This window comes from Saccoglossus kowalevskii, chromosome 2, assembly GCF_978046115.1.
Source record: "Saccoglossus kowalevskii chromosome 2, keSacKowa6.1, whole genome shotgun sequence".
Taxonomy (NCBI): Eukaryota; Metazoa; Hemichordata; class Enteropneusta; family Harrimaniidae; genus Saccoglossus; species Saccoglossus kowalevskii.
The window spans coordinates 24,584,484-24,602,550 of NC_140642.1; the positions used below are offsets into that span (position 1 = coordinate 24,584,484).

The 18,067-nt window shown below is 38.6% G+C and overlaps 1 protein-coding gene across 1 annotated transcript; it reads left to right on the forward strand.

Annotated features, from left to right (window-relative positions):
- The first annotated feature begins 2 nt into the window (after positions 1-2).
- LOC100367036 (UBX domain-containing protein 1-like) lies at positions 3-17,994 on the forward strand. The gene is made up of 11 exons (XM_085493439.1): positions 3-189; positions 6,631-6,684; positions 9,997-10,091; positions 10,876-10,951; positions 11,065-11,101; positions 11,224-11,318; positions 11,578-11,697; positions 15,189-15,260; positions 15,718-15,871; positions 16,423-16,606; positions 16,950-17,994. The coding sequence occupies exons 1-11, from the start codon at positions 134-136 to the stop codon at positions 16,988-16,990; spliced, it is 984 nt and encodes a 327-aa protein (XP_085349565.1). The 5' UTR covers positions 3-133; the 3' UTR covers positions 16,991-17,994.
- The last annotated feature ends 73 nt before the right edge of the window (positions 17,995-18,067 follow it).

Sequence of the window (18,067 nt, forward strand, 5' to 3'; positions counted from 1 at the left end):
CCTGGAAAAATATCACCAGGATAGAGGGTCTTATCCTAACACATGTACCGTAGTTAACACCGACCGGTGTGTGCTGTATTGGGGGAGAATTTTGATGTTTTGAAGTCATTTTGGTTCGCTGTTTGTTTCAAGTATGTCTTCTACTGAAGTGGACACTCTCATGGAAATGGGATTTCCAAGAAACAGGGCGTAAGTATGAAACATTGTGTGTGTAAACGCGATTCCAAATCGATGACTTGCTACTTCAAGTTCAGAACTCTGTTGCTGATCACAGATCCTGGCTTGTTATTTAGTAAATCAAAACGGACGAGTCAGTGTCTGATAAGTGTTTATTTATTTAAATATTCTGAATAAAACCATTCATTGGACAGCTAAGTTGAACTTGTACGTTGATGTCAGTGATTCCGCTCAATATTATCACACAATATACACATACCTTTGATTTAAGGTATACTGCAGTTGCATTACTACCATTAAAATATCCGATCGGATTTCCTTTGACTTCCCATAACCTTAATCCGGGTAAGGCTAAATGAAGAATCAACGAATCAAGATTCGAGAATCAACGAATCAGCGATTCACGAATTGTGCAATGACTATTATTAATTGCTATTGTATTTGCAAGAAATAGCGTTTGTTGTTTTTTCGAAAATTAAGAATTAGAATATCCAAGAAATGTCACTCATGCATGCTAGCCTCAGCTCTCACACTTAATGATTTACGTTGATTTAATTCAAATCTAAAACTGTCAATGACAAAATATTTTCCTTCACGGAATGCTGGCATCGGTGTCGCTGGGTGTATGTGATCATGGAAGTAAAAAAAGATAATTACCTCCATGATGTGATAGACAGGGGGAAGTTTTGCAACCAAATTTGCCGAGTTCGCAGTTTTTCGCTGATAAAAAATAACTAAGGCAAAAACTGTTTTTCAGCATTTTTGTAATAAAGACATTATTCTCTATCAATAATCTGCCCAAAACAGGAACATTTCTACTAATTCTTGTGTTTTTTCGACGTTTTTTGAAAAACCTGTGATTAGACAGCGAAAGTAGAACATTCCGGAGAGGTGAAACGGAAGAGCCAATTACAACATGTACAAATGTGGTCAACCAATGGCTGGACACTATACGTTCTTTATACGTGTTGTATTTGGCTCGGTCAAGCAAAATGTTCAATATGTTCATGAAAAATGTGGTTTATTTCTGTATTTTAACTATTTATAAAGATTTTTCATAACCATTACATAAAAATTACGTACTATTTAAAAGAAGTCTGGTACACGGTGTGTCCGAAAATGGAATGTGCTGTGTCATACTCTGTCTCAATCTCCCGGGCAGATCTTGTACGGCGCTGATAAATATTGTTTACAACTCTCATGTACGCACTTATCGCTTTCTAAATATTTTCGGGGGCGGAGCTACATCACAAGACATTCCACGTTGCTAAGACCACTGTACCAAGTATTTCTAAGGGCTCTGCGCGTGCTTCTGAGGAACAGGAACTCAACTTTGAAGTAATCCCGAACAATCAAATGCGATACACATGCAGGGGTAATTTTGTTACACTGTTCAGGGGAGTCTCAACAACCATCCTGAAGTACCGAGAGTTTTCGACCTTTGTTTTCACCGTGATGGTTGCCATGCGTTGAAAATGGATGTCCGCCCGAGAATATCCAGTATGTGTCAAATCAGTGAAGAAATTAAATATAGATATAATGGCAAAGTATCTAGTTTGTGTGTATATTTACTACGATTATTATTTCTTGAATCTTCCAAAGCAGAATGTATCACTAAACCAACACTTTTGTCTACCGCCCTTGCTCTTGTTGTGTCGCCAGAGGAAGCGCTGTACCAGCACAAACCTGTGTCATATGACGCCTTACTAGCCGATTTGGGCTAAAAGGGCGCTCCGCCGCCTCTTTACACTAGTGTTTATACACGGAACTTGATAATATTTTTTCCAATTTAAGTTGCTTTTTAATCACGTATTTTAGTGAAATATTGTTCAGTGAGCGAAATATTAATATCATTAATAATCCAATCTTCGAAACAACAGAAACTAACACATAACAAGTAACCTGTAGAATGCTGTGTGGGTAATATTTTTATATTGATTTTTGCTGCATTTGCAGCAAATAGTTACCAAACAATGAGAAATCTATTGGATTGAATATACCTCTCAGGTGGCTTCACATGCATAGTTCAAGCCTGCCTAACCGGTGCTTATACCAGGATTTAGTTACAGCTTCATGTTCCCAGTAATCGCAAGAAATTGACATGACAATAGAAATTCATGAAAGACTGGCACTCCCATGCAATTAACAGCGAGTTAAATTCTTAGGATTGAAACATATATTTTGAAGTCACTGATGTAGGCAATGAATAACTTAAAGTTGACATAAAGACGAGGTAGTTTATGATTTAATCAGTGCTCAACTAGAGGCTGAAATTATAATTAATTTGTTTATTTCAATTTCTCCTGAAGTCAAATAGAATACACTGGTGAAACACGATAGTACCCATGGGCGAAAGGGTGTTTTGGGGTGTAGTTTACATTGTGTATGGAGTGGTAGGGTCGGGTGTAATTTGTTCATTTCCAACTCTTATGAAGTCACGTAAAATTTCACTTAATTAATTTTTGCTGACATGTTTTCAAGCATTACATGTGAATCCAATTTTCACTGTGCTGTGTCTCAATAGAGTGTGAGGGAAATGGCATTTTCACTGGAATTTATTTCAGGGGGAAAATGTTTTCAGTGATAATGAAGTATTATGACAGAACCCCATACCCTCCCCGTGGCTTTCATTGCGTATGGAAGTTATTTTCACGAGTGATGCGGTGTATCCTGCTGCCGTACTTTCACGAGCGAGGCCACTGGGAGGGTATGGGGTTCTGTTATTATTACATATGTCCCATATTTGATTATTTCATATTCGAAAAAACGTGCAACAAATCGGGATAGAAATTTAGGTCGGGGAACCCAATTGCCCATTAATATGCTCCAAGACAGTGCTGCGACCTAGCAACGCGTGTCAGTGTAGAACGCGTGTCACTGTACGTGTGAAAATAAAATAATCAGACGTCTAAACTTGAGTCATTGTCCGAATAAATACTGCTCAAATTGACTAAGTGTTCAAAACGTCATAAAAAAGACGCCGCCGACGATGCGCGTCGCACAATCTTTTTGCTAGCTTTCAAACAACTTGTCAAGTCAAAACATCTACGCGCCAAAGTGAAAAGGCTGATTTTACTGCGGGTCCAGGCTGCGGGTGGATGTTCAGAGAGCCCTTAAAGATTGATAAAACTCAGTTTCCAGGTGGTCAACATACATTAAGTTCTCCCAATCCTAGTATTCTATGTGATGTACATCTAACATGCCAAAAATGAACGATTGGTGAACGATTTGAACCTGACAAAAACAGCAGACGGAAATGTGTTTACAAAATAAAAATAGTGATTACTTGATTTAGATACCAGGAAGGGGAGGGGGGGGGGGGTAAAAGAAAAGTTATATAACATTTTATTATTCAATAATTTATTAAAATACATAAGTTTGTCCAATTCCCCGTGATACAACACCTCAGACATAGCTCATTGTACTCGGTTTGAGTGTGGGTACAAAGTTACTATTTGAATTTTTTATATCTTTTTTCATTAATGAGAAATTTGACCCCAAAGTTAGAGTAACTGTTCACCAGGAATGGCTTTTTAACTCTTCTGTAATTTTTTTTGGCTTGGCTGATTTTGTTCAAACTTGATAGGCAGATCGTACCATCACTAATTGGAAAAACAATCCTGACCCACCGCTACCATGGCAACAGCCAAAATCTGTTTTTTGAATACTTTCGCCCCAAATTTATTACCTCCTACCAGTCTTGTAATAGCAGTGGCCAAATGATCATGCCTTTTATTCTGTCTACGTTGCGCACTGGTAAGAGATCACTGGCGCCGACATTGTTACACTGTCAACGTAATCCCAATTGAACTTTGAATAAAATCTAAATGCTGCCTCCAATCTAGAAAATACTATCGCAAAACGGTTGGAAATAATACATTTAACGGCTGAATACGTCCTAGCAATAAAATAAAGTGACTTCTAAAGACTGAATGTTATTTTGCGAACCTCGTATAAGGTGCCTGGTTTTAGTTATAAACCGACGTTAGCTTCACGTTCATGTCCTACCATGGTAACAGCCGAAAACATATTGCTTGTTTTTTACCGGCTTGTTTTCATTGGCAACCGAAGCATTTTTATTTTGTAAATAAATGTTCGTCTGCTATTTTTATCCAGTTTAGCAACATTTTTTGCATATTAAGTGTACATCACATGGAATACTACGATTGACAGAACTTGGTGTATGTTGACTGAGTTTTATCATAGTACGAAGTACCAGGAGGTTTCTGCTGGCGACGTTGCGGCGTTACCCAGTTCCAAATAAAGATTACCAACGCCAAATGAGCAACATTTTAACCGGTAATCAAGATTCATTCAATCCAAGGCTAGCAAGCAACATCAGAAGCGAAGTTGTAGCATGCAGTACTAGTAAGTCATACCGTCAGTGGAGTACCACAGTAGCACGGCATGCATGCCCTCAGCATTGTATTCAAATGAATCACGTGGTATGTCGTTCTCGTTCAAACCCGGAATTCGATCAATAGGGGAGTTTCAGTAAAAAAAACACATTGCAAATCATGCAAGTTCAACATTTTCAAACCAATATACTAAAACAGGAATGCTCAGAGTGCAAAAGTATGATAGTTATTACTTTCCAGTATACACATCTCTGTTAATACTATCCCTCACATATTCTACTCCCAATTACTCCTGCGTATAATGGACTAGCCTCTTTTCTTGTTGACATTCAGACTAAAATCATGTGACAGGCTGTTAAAATTGGCTGTTGCATACTCTTTCGCCGGTCATTCAAGCAACAATGCAGATTTCCCAGTGGGAGTGAGACTATTCGACTCTGCCATTAAAAAATAGGGGTGTTTTCAGCAAAAAACGAATAACCCTGGAATGCACACAAAATACTGAATTTCGGAACAAATCGTGCATTACTTACAGCAGCAGAATACCACAGAAATATCAGACGAAACATGAAAACACTATATATTGTATTTCGGCCTGAACCCTCTATATTGCAATTCAAGGAATTAACCCTTTATGTGCATCCATTTCCCACCTTGGTATCACCCACCCCTGAAAACAAACTCTTAATACCACGCTGAAGCGTTTGGTAATAACGATAATCAAATTGTTTTTGAAGTTCGAAAATACTTGCGTAATTTCTGGTTTCAACTAGTTCGAAAATAGAACATCCTTTAACGCGATACAATCACGCATGGAACGCCTTCCGAATCAGACACTAGTAGCGTAAACTTATTGCAAATTTGCGCAATTTGGGCCCAGTTTTCTGAGTTTCAGTTATCATTATTTAGTAAACAGGCCCATGGCACGATTTAATATTTCTGTGAAATACGTGCCAACTGACGACTGACTACGAAACGTTCGAAATTTCGAACAAACTTCCGGCACACCTTGCGCGATATGCATCAGATCGGTGCCCTTGCTCTCATTGACGCTGCAGGTCGGCGTCTGTGCTGGGACAGCGCTTCCTGTGACGACACAACGCCTTACTCTACTATGAGCATTCCGTGAAGGAAAACATTTTGTAATTGACAGTTTTAAATTCGAATTAAACCAACGTAAATCATTAAGTGTGAGAGCTGAGGCTAGCATGCATGAATGACACGTCTTGGATATTCTGATTCTTAATTTTTGAAAAACAAAAAAACGCTATTTCTTGCAAATAAAATAGCCATTAAAAATAGTTATTGCACAATTCATGACTCGCTGATTCGTTGATTCTTGATTCGTTGATTCTTGATTCTTGATTCTTCAATTAGCCTTACCCCCTTAATCCTAACCCTGTCTCTTCAGTGCCTCTCCCCAAGTGTAATTGTATATGCCCATTTTTGAGGACATGTATAGTTATTTTGGAGGGGCAATTAAATTAAGAGGGACTGATGCGTTAAGGTTCAGGTTAGGGGTGTGGAGGCTTATTAAAAATATTATGAAATTAAAAACAGTTTCTGAAAATAGCAAGAATGCAAAATAACACAAAATAGCACAGATTAGACTTCTAACCAATGATGCCAATGTAACTTGATATTGGTGGAATAAATAGACTAAGCCATTGAGAAATTAATCTATTTGCATAATATGCAGATGACATTGGGTTAGGGTAATTCACAAAGCAATAAATCCTGAATCAATGACGAAAATGTGATCACAAAGCTTTAACTTATTTTAGTGAGACCTATTTAGGTAGAAGGTCACAGATTTTCTTCTGTGCGTTTATATGGTTGGGAACAAACATGGTTCAAAGTTTGACCAGGTTGTTTAGAGATGAGATGGATGCCCTGGGGAGGGGGTCTTGTTTAAATGGCTGGGGCTATGCTGGGGCTATGTCTATTGGAGTTCAACCCCAAGGATTTATTGGAGCTGAACAAACTCATGTGATCATTTCTGATGGGCTGAGAAGGCTCAAGCTGTTGGATAAAATGTTGTATTATGTCATTGACAGTGATTTGTTGACTTAAACTACAATGTTTAATGTTTTAGGGAGAAAGCTTTGGCTGTCACAAATCACAATGGAGTTCAAGTAGCTATGGACTGGTAAGTGTTCAATATACAATACCGGTAGGTAATGATTTTGCTGAAAATGTATCCAAAAAATTCTGCATATAAACCAAATTCAAAGTCTTTCAAAATAGTAGAAACCTAGACCATGGGAAAGCCCCATATAGTGTGCGACCAGGCATACGAGAGACATAGTCTGAACTTTTTGACTGCTACCAGCTTTGTGGGGACTCACTTCAGCGGAGGAGAGATCACCCCAATAAACAACCGCCGAACCCATGGCCACATATCCCTGTCACAGACAGATTGCACCAGTGCATTCGGCTTGGAGGCAGTGGTTAACCGATCCCTGGACTCTCCAGGTGGTGTTACACGGTTATAAAATACCGCTGCAGTCTCCACCCCCCCTGTCAGTTGGGAGCATTAGGAGCACTGCCAGGGAATCCCCGCAATGTGGAAGCAATCCAACAGGAGGTGGACAGTTTGCTTGCAGGGCGCCATACACAAGATAGAGGATCCAGCGATAAGTCTGGGCTTCTCCTCAAAAGTGTTCTAGTCCCAAAGGCTACAGGTGGCTGGCGTCCAGTTCTGGACTAAATCAGTATGTGCTTCTCGATCGGTTTCACATGTGCACCGTTTCAACTGGTTAGCCTCGCTAGACTTAAATGATGCCCACCTGCACATACCGATTCGCCCATCTGGGACAAGTATTCCAATTCAGGATGGTTATGCACAGCCCCATACGTGTTCACCTGAGTGTTGAAACAGGTGGTTCTGCTGCTGCACCAGGCATCGGTACACATCAACCCATACCTAGACGACTGACTGCTCCACAACCCAAACAAGCCAAACAAGTAAGGCTAACACAGGATTTACTACACCAGTTGGGCTTCCTAGATAAATCAAGAGAAGTCCCATCCCCAACCAACACAGTGGTTGGCGTTTTTGGGCATGGAGTTCGACACAGAGGCAGGCGTGGTATGGCCATTGCAGGCTCGTTGCCTTGTACAAAGAACACCTAGTCAGCGTTCCCTCTGTGTCCCTCAGAGAACTGATGCGTATCATCGTAATGATGACCTCGGTTTGCAGGGTAGTTCTCCAAGCCGTTTTACGCAGCCACCTGGTACAGCACACTTACAGGAACTGGAGATGCAAGTAACTCTCTTGGACCAAGCGAGGGATGCCTTGCCCTGGTGGACGGCTATTGCCCACCTCAGGCTTGGGGTCCCCCTGGACCCACTCGCCACAGCTATGGTAACAGATGCCTCCCTCACTAGTTGGGGAGCAACTCACCTATTGGACGAACAAGCCCAAGGAATATGGCTCCTGCATTGTGTTCAGGACCGCCATATCAATTGACTCTAACTGAAAGCAGTGCACTTAGCACTGATACACTTTCTACCCATAGTTCAAGTCCATAGAGTCTTGCTTCACACTGACAACACGGCCATGGTCTCCTATATCAACAAGGATGGGGGGGGGGCAGATCCCCATCGCTGTCAATCCTAGCAGAGCAAATTCTCTTTTGGTGCCTAGATTCAATGTGGAGCTAACCGCACACCACCTTCCTTGGGTGAGAAACAGTCAAGCGGATGCCTTTTCGCGGTGACTCAGTCTTCAGAATGCGGAGTGGCAGATATCCCAACTCAAAGCGCTTGGGCCGTGGATGCTTTATTGATCCCGTGGACCCACATGGGCGTGTACACCCTTCCTCCCTTCCCACTAATTCACCGGGTACTGGAGAAACTTCGACAGGAGCACACCTGCATTTTGATGCTGGTGGTGTCCAACTGGCCAACTAAGGCCTGGTTTCCACTACTGTTGGAAATGTTAGTCAAAACACCAGTAGTGCTACCGGACTTACAGGATCAGCTGTCCCAACCGGACGACGCACTACCAATGAGCAGGCTGCCAACATCCTGGCCAGGGCAAATGGGGATTCCACCGACGCAGCCTACGACTCAAAGAGTTTGGTGTTTCTGGGCAGCCTACGACTCAAAGTGGCAAGCGTACGTTGATTGGTGTAGTGGAAAGGAGATTGATCCATGCCATCCCTCTGTGGCCGGGTAACTGATTTTTTCATCAATCTGTTTGACAGGCTGGGCTTGTCCTATGAAGCGATCGTTGGCTATAGGTCAGCCTTGTCACCCACCATTGAGAATTCTTTGGGGACGAGGCTAGCCTTTCTATTATTAGGAGACTGTTTACTGCTTTCCATAATCAGAGGCCTAGATCCCGAATGAAGGAACCGCCCAATTGGGACTTTTCGGTTGTGTTGTACGCTCTAAGCACCTACTAGCTCTCGCCTTGGGTAGGCGTTGTTCTGTGCTAGGGGCCTTGTCCTTCTCGGATGGGTGCAACACCTTTATGGACAATCAAGCTGTGCGAACACAAAGACACGAATCAGGTTTCTTGCCAAGAATCAATTCCTCGTCTGGCCAACATTGTCAACCCTGAGGATCAAGAGGAGTTGGTTCTTTGCCTGGTTCAAGCACTGAGTTACTACGACAACCTTACTAGGGAGTCAAGGCATGGTGATAAGCACATGTTTATGTGTTACAGCCAGGGTAAGCAGGACAGACCAGCCTCCCCGACTTCCATTTCCAGGTTGATCACTGCGACCGTGTTTGAGGTTTTAAGACCGTCTGGCATCCTTGACACAGAGTCTACAGAGACACCAAGCACATGAGGTCTGTGCAATCGCTAACTCATTGGCTCTTGCATCAGGTGCCCCCTTGTGCATGTTCTAAGGGTAGGCTTCTGGAGAACGCAAAACATCTTTATCAACTACTACCTATGAGATACTCAATCCATTGAGGAGGGTCTTTTTATGGTGGGTCCTGTCATAGCAGGTCAGACTTTGGTTATTGATCCAGCCAGGATGACGACAGGGATCCCTGTGCATAGGCGATAGAGCAGTCTCGGCAGCATGTTTTTTTTTTGCAGAGAGATCTCTCCTGTCAGCGCTTCTTTGAAGTTTCCAGGTCATGCTTTTGGCCTATGCCTTCATGCAGAACTGTTTTGGCTTTTTTTGGAAGGCTAGTTACCCCAGAATTTGGGTTTGGGTATAGCGTTCTTGGGCATACCGAACTCTGTTACCGTTTTAGCCTTCTTTGCCTCGATCACGTTTTGCATGACGTGGAAAAAAATCTATGTGATCATGAGGTTTTCCAGACCTAGATTTCGCTTTCCGTCATTGGCAGATTAATGCCTACTGTTCAAAACAGTCATTTTGACTGACCAGTCTATGGTGGGTATGAACTGATTGAATAGGCGGGTTAAAAAACCTCTGCCTAATTTTGTTGTCAACATGATATTTGGTTGATTTCTTGTGATTCTGTTTTTTAGGCTTTTCGCCCACAACGAAGATCCTGACATTGATGAACCATACCAGGCACCTAAAGGTCATACACTTGGAGATGTAGCAACAGCGCCCTCAACAGGTAGGGTATTTTTGTTGAATATTGACACATTTAATTTATTCAGCTTGATGAAACATTTTAAGATACTAGTATTTGAAAAAAAAAAAACTAAATTAATCGATAGTGTCGATTTAATTCTCATTGGTACAACAAGTTATATGCATTAGAAAAGAAAATGTTTTTCCTGCTTAATTTTCAAACTATTTCTTTGTCAACAGTTTGGCCAAATTTTGAAGTAATTTTTTTCAGCAACTTTCAATGTGTGTACTTTGGTACACCAATGAGTATTAAATTTATCTATCCTTTAACAAATTATCCTCTCTGAATAAATGCTCTATCAAGTTATTATTCAAAATAATTCTGGATACTGATATGTCAAAGGTCACTCTCATTTACTAAATACATCTGTTGCAATGGTCCCTTGATTAGCCGATGTTTTAATGTTCACTGAACACTGGTAGAATAGATGCATTTACATGCCGAGGAAACAGATAGTAATCCAATTGGAGAAACCGATATACAAAATGAAGCTTGTACTTGTAATTGAGCAGCTCTTGCTGAATTGCTAGAAAACTGAAAAAAAAATGTTGACAATTATATGTGACAATATAATAGGACAATAAAACCTAGTATGTATGTAGTTCTGAATGAGATTACCAATAAACTTAATTAAAATCGCATCATTGACTTTTTTTATTGTTTTTATTTATTTTGTTAATACCAGGGGTAATGGCAATTTCTCTTAGCATAAATATCATGTGACTTGGTCAGGTGACTTATGTAAATATTATTGTTTATTTTTCAGAGGAAGCTTCGGAAGAAGCACAAGCGACTGAAGATGGTAGTACAATAAGTCAACCTAAATCATTGAAATGTGAAGAGTACGTAGTCATTCAAATAAAACATCCTTTTGCATTTATACCTCTTCATTCATGTTAAATTCATATTTTTATGTAACATCAAGAAGTTAATGTAATTTCCTGATTTTTTACAGTTGTGGAAAACTTTTAAAAGCTGAGCTTGATGTTCAGGTAATAATATTACATTTTTAATGCATGCATCCACTGTACTATTATTCTCTGACAACATTGCTCAACATGTTGAGGTCAAAGGTTATATTTTAATTGACGCTTGATACGGTTTTCTCTACCAGGCTCATGCTGCAAGGACCGGGCATCAGAACTTTTCTGAATCAACGGAAGAAATTAAACCTTTGACAGAAGAGGAAAAAAGAGCACAGAAAATAAGGTATATCAAATACCATATATGCTTTATGAAAAGTAATCTGCAATATAAGTTTATAAACCATAAATTCCATTAGTGGTATATTTTTTTTATTATGACATCTTTTCAGGGATCTTGCCCCCCTGGTTGACAGATAACCACTGATCATTATTGTTGATTGCATTATTGTGAATGGGCAGGTTATACACGTATCAATTGGCTTTTTCTCACAGTTTTTCGTGGACTTAAAAATTATTTACTCCATATTTCTTTATTGATGCAGAGTTGAAGAATTAATGAAACAAAGAAGAGCTGAAAAAGCAGAACAACAAAGAAAGGAGATGGTAGAGAAAGAAAAAAAACGTAGAGAACAAGGCAAATCAATCAGTTCAATGAAAGATAAGTAAGTCCCTCATTTTGTGCATACTGGTATATTTGATGTAACCAAGGATTTATAAGATAAAGGGATGCAACTTTCCTAACCATGGCGATATATAGTGAAGATCTTTTTCTGTGCAAGTCCTACATGCATGTTGAATTGACCAATAGCATCACAGAATGCGATGGTAACCGTGTGACAGTTTGACTGTGGAAAATAAAGCGAGTTAGAAAATTGGCCAGAAATTCACAGGGGTCAAATATGTAATACATGTACAATACATAATGAAACTAGATAAACAGCCTGGGACGAACACTAAGGGGTGATCTCATATTCAAACATGCGGGTCAAACCGACAAAAACCCAAACCACCCTAAATCGCCCGAACAAAACCCAGTTTTGCGGTTTGGAAGTTTAAACAATAGACAGTGCAGTTCAGGACGACCGCACGAATTTGCATAAAATCTGCGGTTCGAACCGATCTCATTCACACCTCATTCTAGCTGTTGTTTATTTTTAGGATTGGCAGAGTTTACATTGCTTTTTGAAGACTAGATAGTTGTCTCTAAAATGTGTCGATTTATTGGTGTACAGTAGTCATTTTACTGTGTGCTTTGCCTAAAAAAACACTCTTTTATATATCGGTGAACAGCGTGCCGAATAAATTGTTTTGTTTTGATAAACTGTTATGCTCGAGTCGCAAATTGAGCAGAGGACGTGAATCAGACTTTTCATTGGGCTGGACAATTGATATGTGTCTCTGACAGCTAATAAGTATCAAAAGACGAACATTTGTTGATACAAAGTTGCACTTGAGACTTACGCTACTGTGTTCAAGCCTTTGCTACTGTTGCGCGTTCAATTTTCAAACAGTTCTTTCAGGAGTGCGGCATCGCAAAATCTGGGGGAAAAAAATGCAGCGTACGCCATGAAAATTTATTTCGATTTGCTGCACATCGGTTATTTGCAGTTTTTCTTATTCAATTGCCAGTGACACGAAGTATCAAAACAGAAAATTAAATTAAATGGACTCGCGCTGATTATTTACGGCTATTCATCTGCAGACAAGACTGCTTATAAAAACGAACCCTGACCTCTGAAAATACCTTATTTATAGAGTGTCTTGTACCTAAGACCGTCGCCCAAGGCGACACAATGCACGTTGCGACATTGCAATCGATGCATGCTGGGTGACAAGTGGAAATTCTGATTGAGGTACCCAAGATGCCTGCGTTGAGTGCATGAATTTCTGCGGTGTTTAAAACAACACCTCGCTGCCTACTTCGCCCACAGTCCCTCAAGGCACTGTGTTTCGATGTATTTTTAGCTCCGCTGTCGACTTTGTCGAGCGGAGCTTATCATATGAGTGATTGTCCGTCGGCGTCCGTCGTCGTCGTCCGTCGTCGTCGTCCGTCGTCCGTGTCAATGTTTTACTTTTTCGACTTCTTCTTGAAAACTACAAGCCTGAATGCTTTGATACTTGGTGTATATGTACCTTGGGTAGACCTCTCTTAGGTTTGTTCATTTCATGTTGATATCTTCAATTCTCTAATTTTGGTGAATATTTTTGTAATTTTTGGTAAAAAGTGATATTTTCGACTTCTTGTTAAAAACCGCAAGTGCAATTGCTTTGATACTACATATATAGGTACTACATGTGGACCTCTCTCAGATTTGTTCATTTTTTAATGATATCTTTAATTCTCTAATTTTGGTGAATTTTTTTGTCATTTTTGGTAAAAAGTGATATTTTCGACTTCTTGTTAAAAACTGTAAGTCCGATTGCTTTGATATTATATATATAGGTACTACATGTGGACCTTTCTCAGATTTGTTCATTTCGTGATGATATCTTCAATTCTCTAATTTTGGTGAGTATTTTTGTCATTTTTGGTAAAAAGTGATATTTTCGACTTCTTGTTAAAAACTGTAAGTCCGATTGCTTTGATATTATATATATAGGTACTACATGTGGACCTCTCTCAGATTTGTTCATTTTGTGATGATATCTTCAATTCTCTAATTTTGGTGAATATTTTTGTAATTTTTGGTAAAAAGTGATATTTTCGACTTCTTGTTAAAAACCAAAAGTTCATTTGCTTTGATATTACATATATAGATACTACATGTAGACCTTTCTCAGATTTGTTCATTTCGTGATGATATCTTCAATTCTCTAATTTTGGTGAATATTTTTGTCATTTTTGGTAGAAAGTGATATTTTCGACTTCTTGTTAAAAACTGCAAGTCCGATACTATACATATTGTTCATTTTCTAATGATGTCTTCTGTTCTTTAATTGAAATGTGCATTGCTAACAGCGGAGCTATCTCAGCCGACAGGCTGCTTGTCTAAAATAGTCGTTTATTTTTAATTAGCCCGGGGTTCGAAATGTGTGCATTTTGTCACAGAAAAGTAAGATATCGGCAGCAGTAAATACCCGTAATTTCCCCGCAATGCCGTCAGCTGTTACGGTGGTCGTAGCACCGGAGTGGTAGCATTAGCTCCGACTTTAGTTTTGACACAGTGATAGAGGAACTGTGGTTTTCAGATGCCTTTGTAGAAAACAATGTTGCCATTATCGATTTAATACTTTCATCATATTTTGATAACTCGCAGTCTCACAGACTTTACAAACTTAACCAAAAAATGTGTTCTATGAATTTATGAACTGACATGGACACAAAACTGACCGTACTGACAAAATATAACAAACCATCACGTCTGTAATTAATTCAAGATAAATTGAATAACAATAATAATTGTATTGACTTGTACCAAAATGTAAGTTGTGGGAAACTGATTATTATTACCAATCACAGAAATAAATGAATATAATTTTCATCACACTTATAAATGACATGATGTAAATAGATTTGTGAAACAAATGCAAGTTTGTTTTTATTAGCATTTTAATACATGTACAAGACTTGCTAAGAAAAAAAAAATCGCTGTTGTAATTCTTAACACTTCAAAATATAACACTCAGTATGAACATGGAGCTCCATAGTATACATCTTATTTTTTTTTCCTACTGAAACCAGGCTGAAACAGTATTGTAAGAAAAACCTAGGTTTCCCTAGGTCTGTCTTCTTTGTTCTCTGTTGTTTGTTTTCAGTGGGCGTTAATGGGCAGTTAATCCAGAGGTTAGGTTCAAACCTACTACTAATTTGCATATTGTGGGTCTAGTAGGTCTGAATAGGGCAGACTGGGTTTACCCAGGTTAACCCAGGTTTGACCCAGGTGTTTGAATATGAGATCACCCCTAACCATATCTTTCACAGAATTTTTATGTTTGAAATGTTTGTGTCATGATTTTGTGATAATGTTGCAATTCACATGACTTTAATCACTAGGTTCTTCATCACATTTCACATCACAAGCAGCATACCCCTTAACTTTAAAATCAATGACATAGTATTTCATATTTATGTTTGATGTCTTTAGTATTTATTTCACAGACTTCACTTGAATGCATGTACTCAGTGTTGTCTCTGTGTTTTGAATCTGTACAGATATGAAAGAGAAGAAATGATAAAAATTGCACAGCAGAAGAAGAAAGAAAAAATGGAAGAAAAGCTTGCGAGGTGAGTGATGAGCGGATATTCTGCACCTATACTGTGTTATAGTTGTGTTTCAAAAATAATGAACCAATGTTGATCAGTACTGCATAGCTTAGTGATGTTATGATCTCAGTCAGTTGCTACTGTCATATTACCATAGCAACAATACTGTAAAATCTGTATTAGAAACCGTGGCTTCTTTTAAATTGGTACAATGTAACAGAGAGGATGCGGCTTCTATTGGAGCACCTACACATATGAGAAATGATGAATTTTTGGTTCTCAATTATTCAAAACGAATGGGTGCAACTTCTATTAGGGATGCGGCTTCTTACGGTACTTTTACTACCATTGATTACTAAAATAATTTCAAATCATGTATCACATGCACAAGTCAATTCAAATTCAAATGATAAATTTGCACTCTCCCAGTGTGAATACTTTTATGGGATGATAATGGTCTTGACATATTTTATTACAGACAGAAAGTAAAGGAACAGATAGCTCAGGATCGAGCTGAGAGAGCTGCTAAAACTAGTGGTGCAGTGTCTCCTCAACAGACTGCTACTACATTATCTCCAGCCGCCCCAGTAGAATCCCCACCAAAGAAAGAATATAATGAAGCAAGGTTACAGGTTGGTATAGTAGGCTGATTTTATTTTTGTTTCTGAATTGATAAGTGTGCCCTCTTTTGAAATTTTTCAATCTGGGAAAAAACATTTTTGCCAATGCTTAAGGAGGGTTCAGACAGAATTGAAGATCACATACTATCAATATACTGTAATGAACGCCCCACAGTGTCATATTGTGTGATAGGAAATACTAAATTGTTTGAGTTAAACAAAACGACTAATTGATCAACTAATCGGTTAACTTTTAATTAAAGGTCAAGTTACTAAATGAGGATGTTCAACAAAAACAAAAATGCATGTTGCCCGTAAGTTTGTGTTAATTGAACATCGAGTTACAAAAAAAATGCACTGGTTTCTATGGTGGAATTCTTTCTTCATAACATTATGAATTCTAATATTAATTCTAGTGTGATATTACAATTCATACAATGGGAGGTTCACTCCCATGATGCATTGCATATATTAGTAGTAACATGTGAAAATGTGAATTCAGCTACAATAAACTTATTTTGATTTATTAATGATGTTGTCCATTGTCTTGTTTGCATTTTTAGATTCGCCTTCCGAATGGTTCAGCAATTACTCAGACGTTTGGAGCCAGTGAACCACTTTCTGCGGTTCGTCTTTATGTACAACTGAATCGTGGCGATGGCGATGTGGGGCCATTTTCATTAATGACAACATTCCCACGCAAAATTTTCAAAGAAGATGATATGGAAACACCCCTCAAAGAACTAGGTAATTATGGAAACACTATTCAAATTCGATGCGAGTGTGGGGTCTGGTTTTTATCATAAGAGAACGCTTACAATCTATACAATCGCTTGTAATCAATCTATATTTGGAATTTGCGTTTCCTAATATGGTAGGATGTAAGTACCACAAAATTACGGCACACTGTAACTTCAATATGGCGTTACGGTGACAGATGTATAATAATAGCCGTTATCCACCTTGGTTAATATATATGTGATCTCTACTGTAACTAATAGTTATGGATCTCCCCTTTGGTCAATAGCTTACCCCGTATGGTGTTTTACACATCTCACCTGATAAATATTATGTTGTTTTTTCTTTACAGGATTGGTTCCTTCATCTGTAGTCATGGTAACAAAACAGTGAAAATGATGTCATTAAATTTTGAATCTGCGATTTAACATTGTGTCCAAGGTTTTTTTGACCCCATGATGATCCACAGTGCTTGGCATTCTATGCAATGTACAATCTAGTTTGTAAATACTGCATATCAACAATGAGCTCTCACTAGAATTCATTTGTCAATTGTTTAAAAGACTGTTCTGGAAATTGATAGATGTTTCATATTTACGTGGCTGAAATTCATGCATACTAATTAGCATAATTTGCATTATTATTAGTGTATTTTTATCTGCTACAACTGTCTATAGATGCAGCATTTGCTTTGCATGTGCCTGGCTGAAATTCATGCATACTAATTAGCCAATTTGCATTATTATTAGTGTATTTTTATTTGCTACAACTGTCTATAGATGCAGCATTTGCTTTGCATGTGCCTGGCTGAAATTCATGCATACTAATTAGCCAATTTGCATTATTATTAGTGTATTTTTATCTGCTACAACTGTCTATAGATGCAGCATTTGCTTTGCTTGTGCCTGGCTGAAATTCATGCATACTAATTAGCCAATTTGCATTATTATTAGTGTATTTTTATCTGCTACAACTGAGTATAGATGCAGCATTTGCTTTGCATGTGCCTGGCTGAAATTCATGCATACTAATTAGCCAATTTGCATTATTATTAGTGTATTTTTATCTGCTACAACTGTCTATAGATGCAGCATTTGCTTTGCATGTGCTTGGCTAAAATTTATGCATACTAATTAGCTAATCTTCTACAACTTTCCAGGTATATTTCCAGTTGTAATTTAATGCATTTTCAGGAAAGTAGTACTGTATGTTACTGATTATTTTTAGTTGAAATTCGCAAACTAATTAAGACGTGTTCAGTTTTGCCATATCTGATTGATTTTTCTTTTTAATTAACTTTACATCGTCCCAATTTTTTTGTTCTTACATGACCAAATGGAAATGTGCATGGTATTTATTTGAGTAAACTTGAGCTTTTAGCTCTAACTATCAGCCTATGTAAGGTGACCACCCATGGTATGGTTATTTAATTTGTTAATGCAATTATGACAATAATTTCTCAGTTTAGCG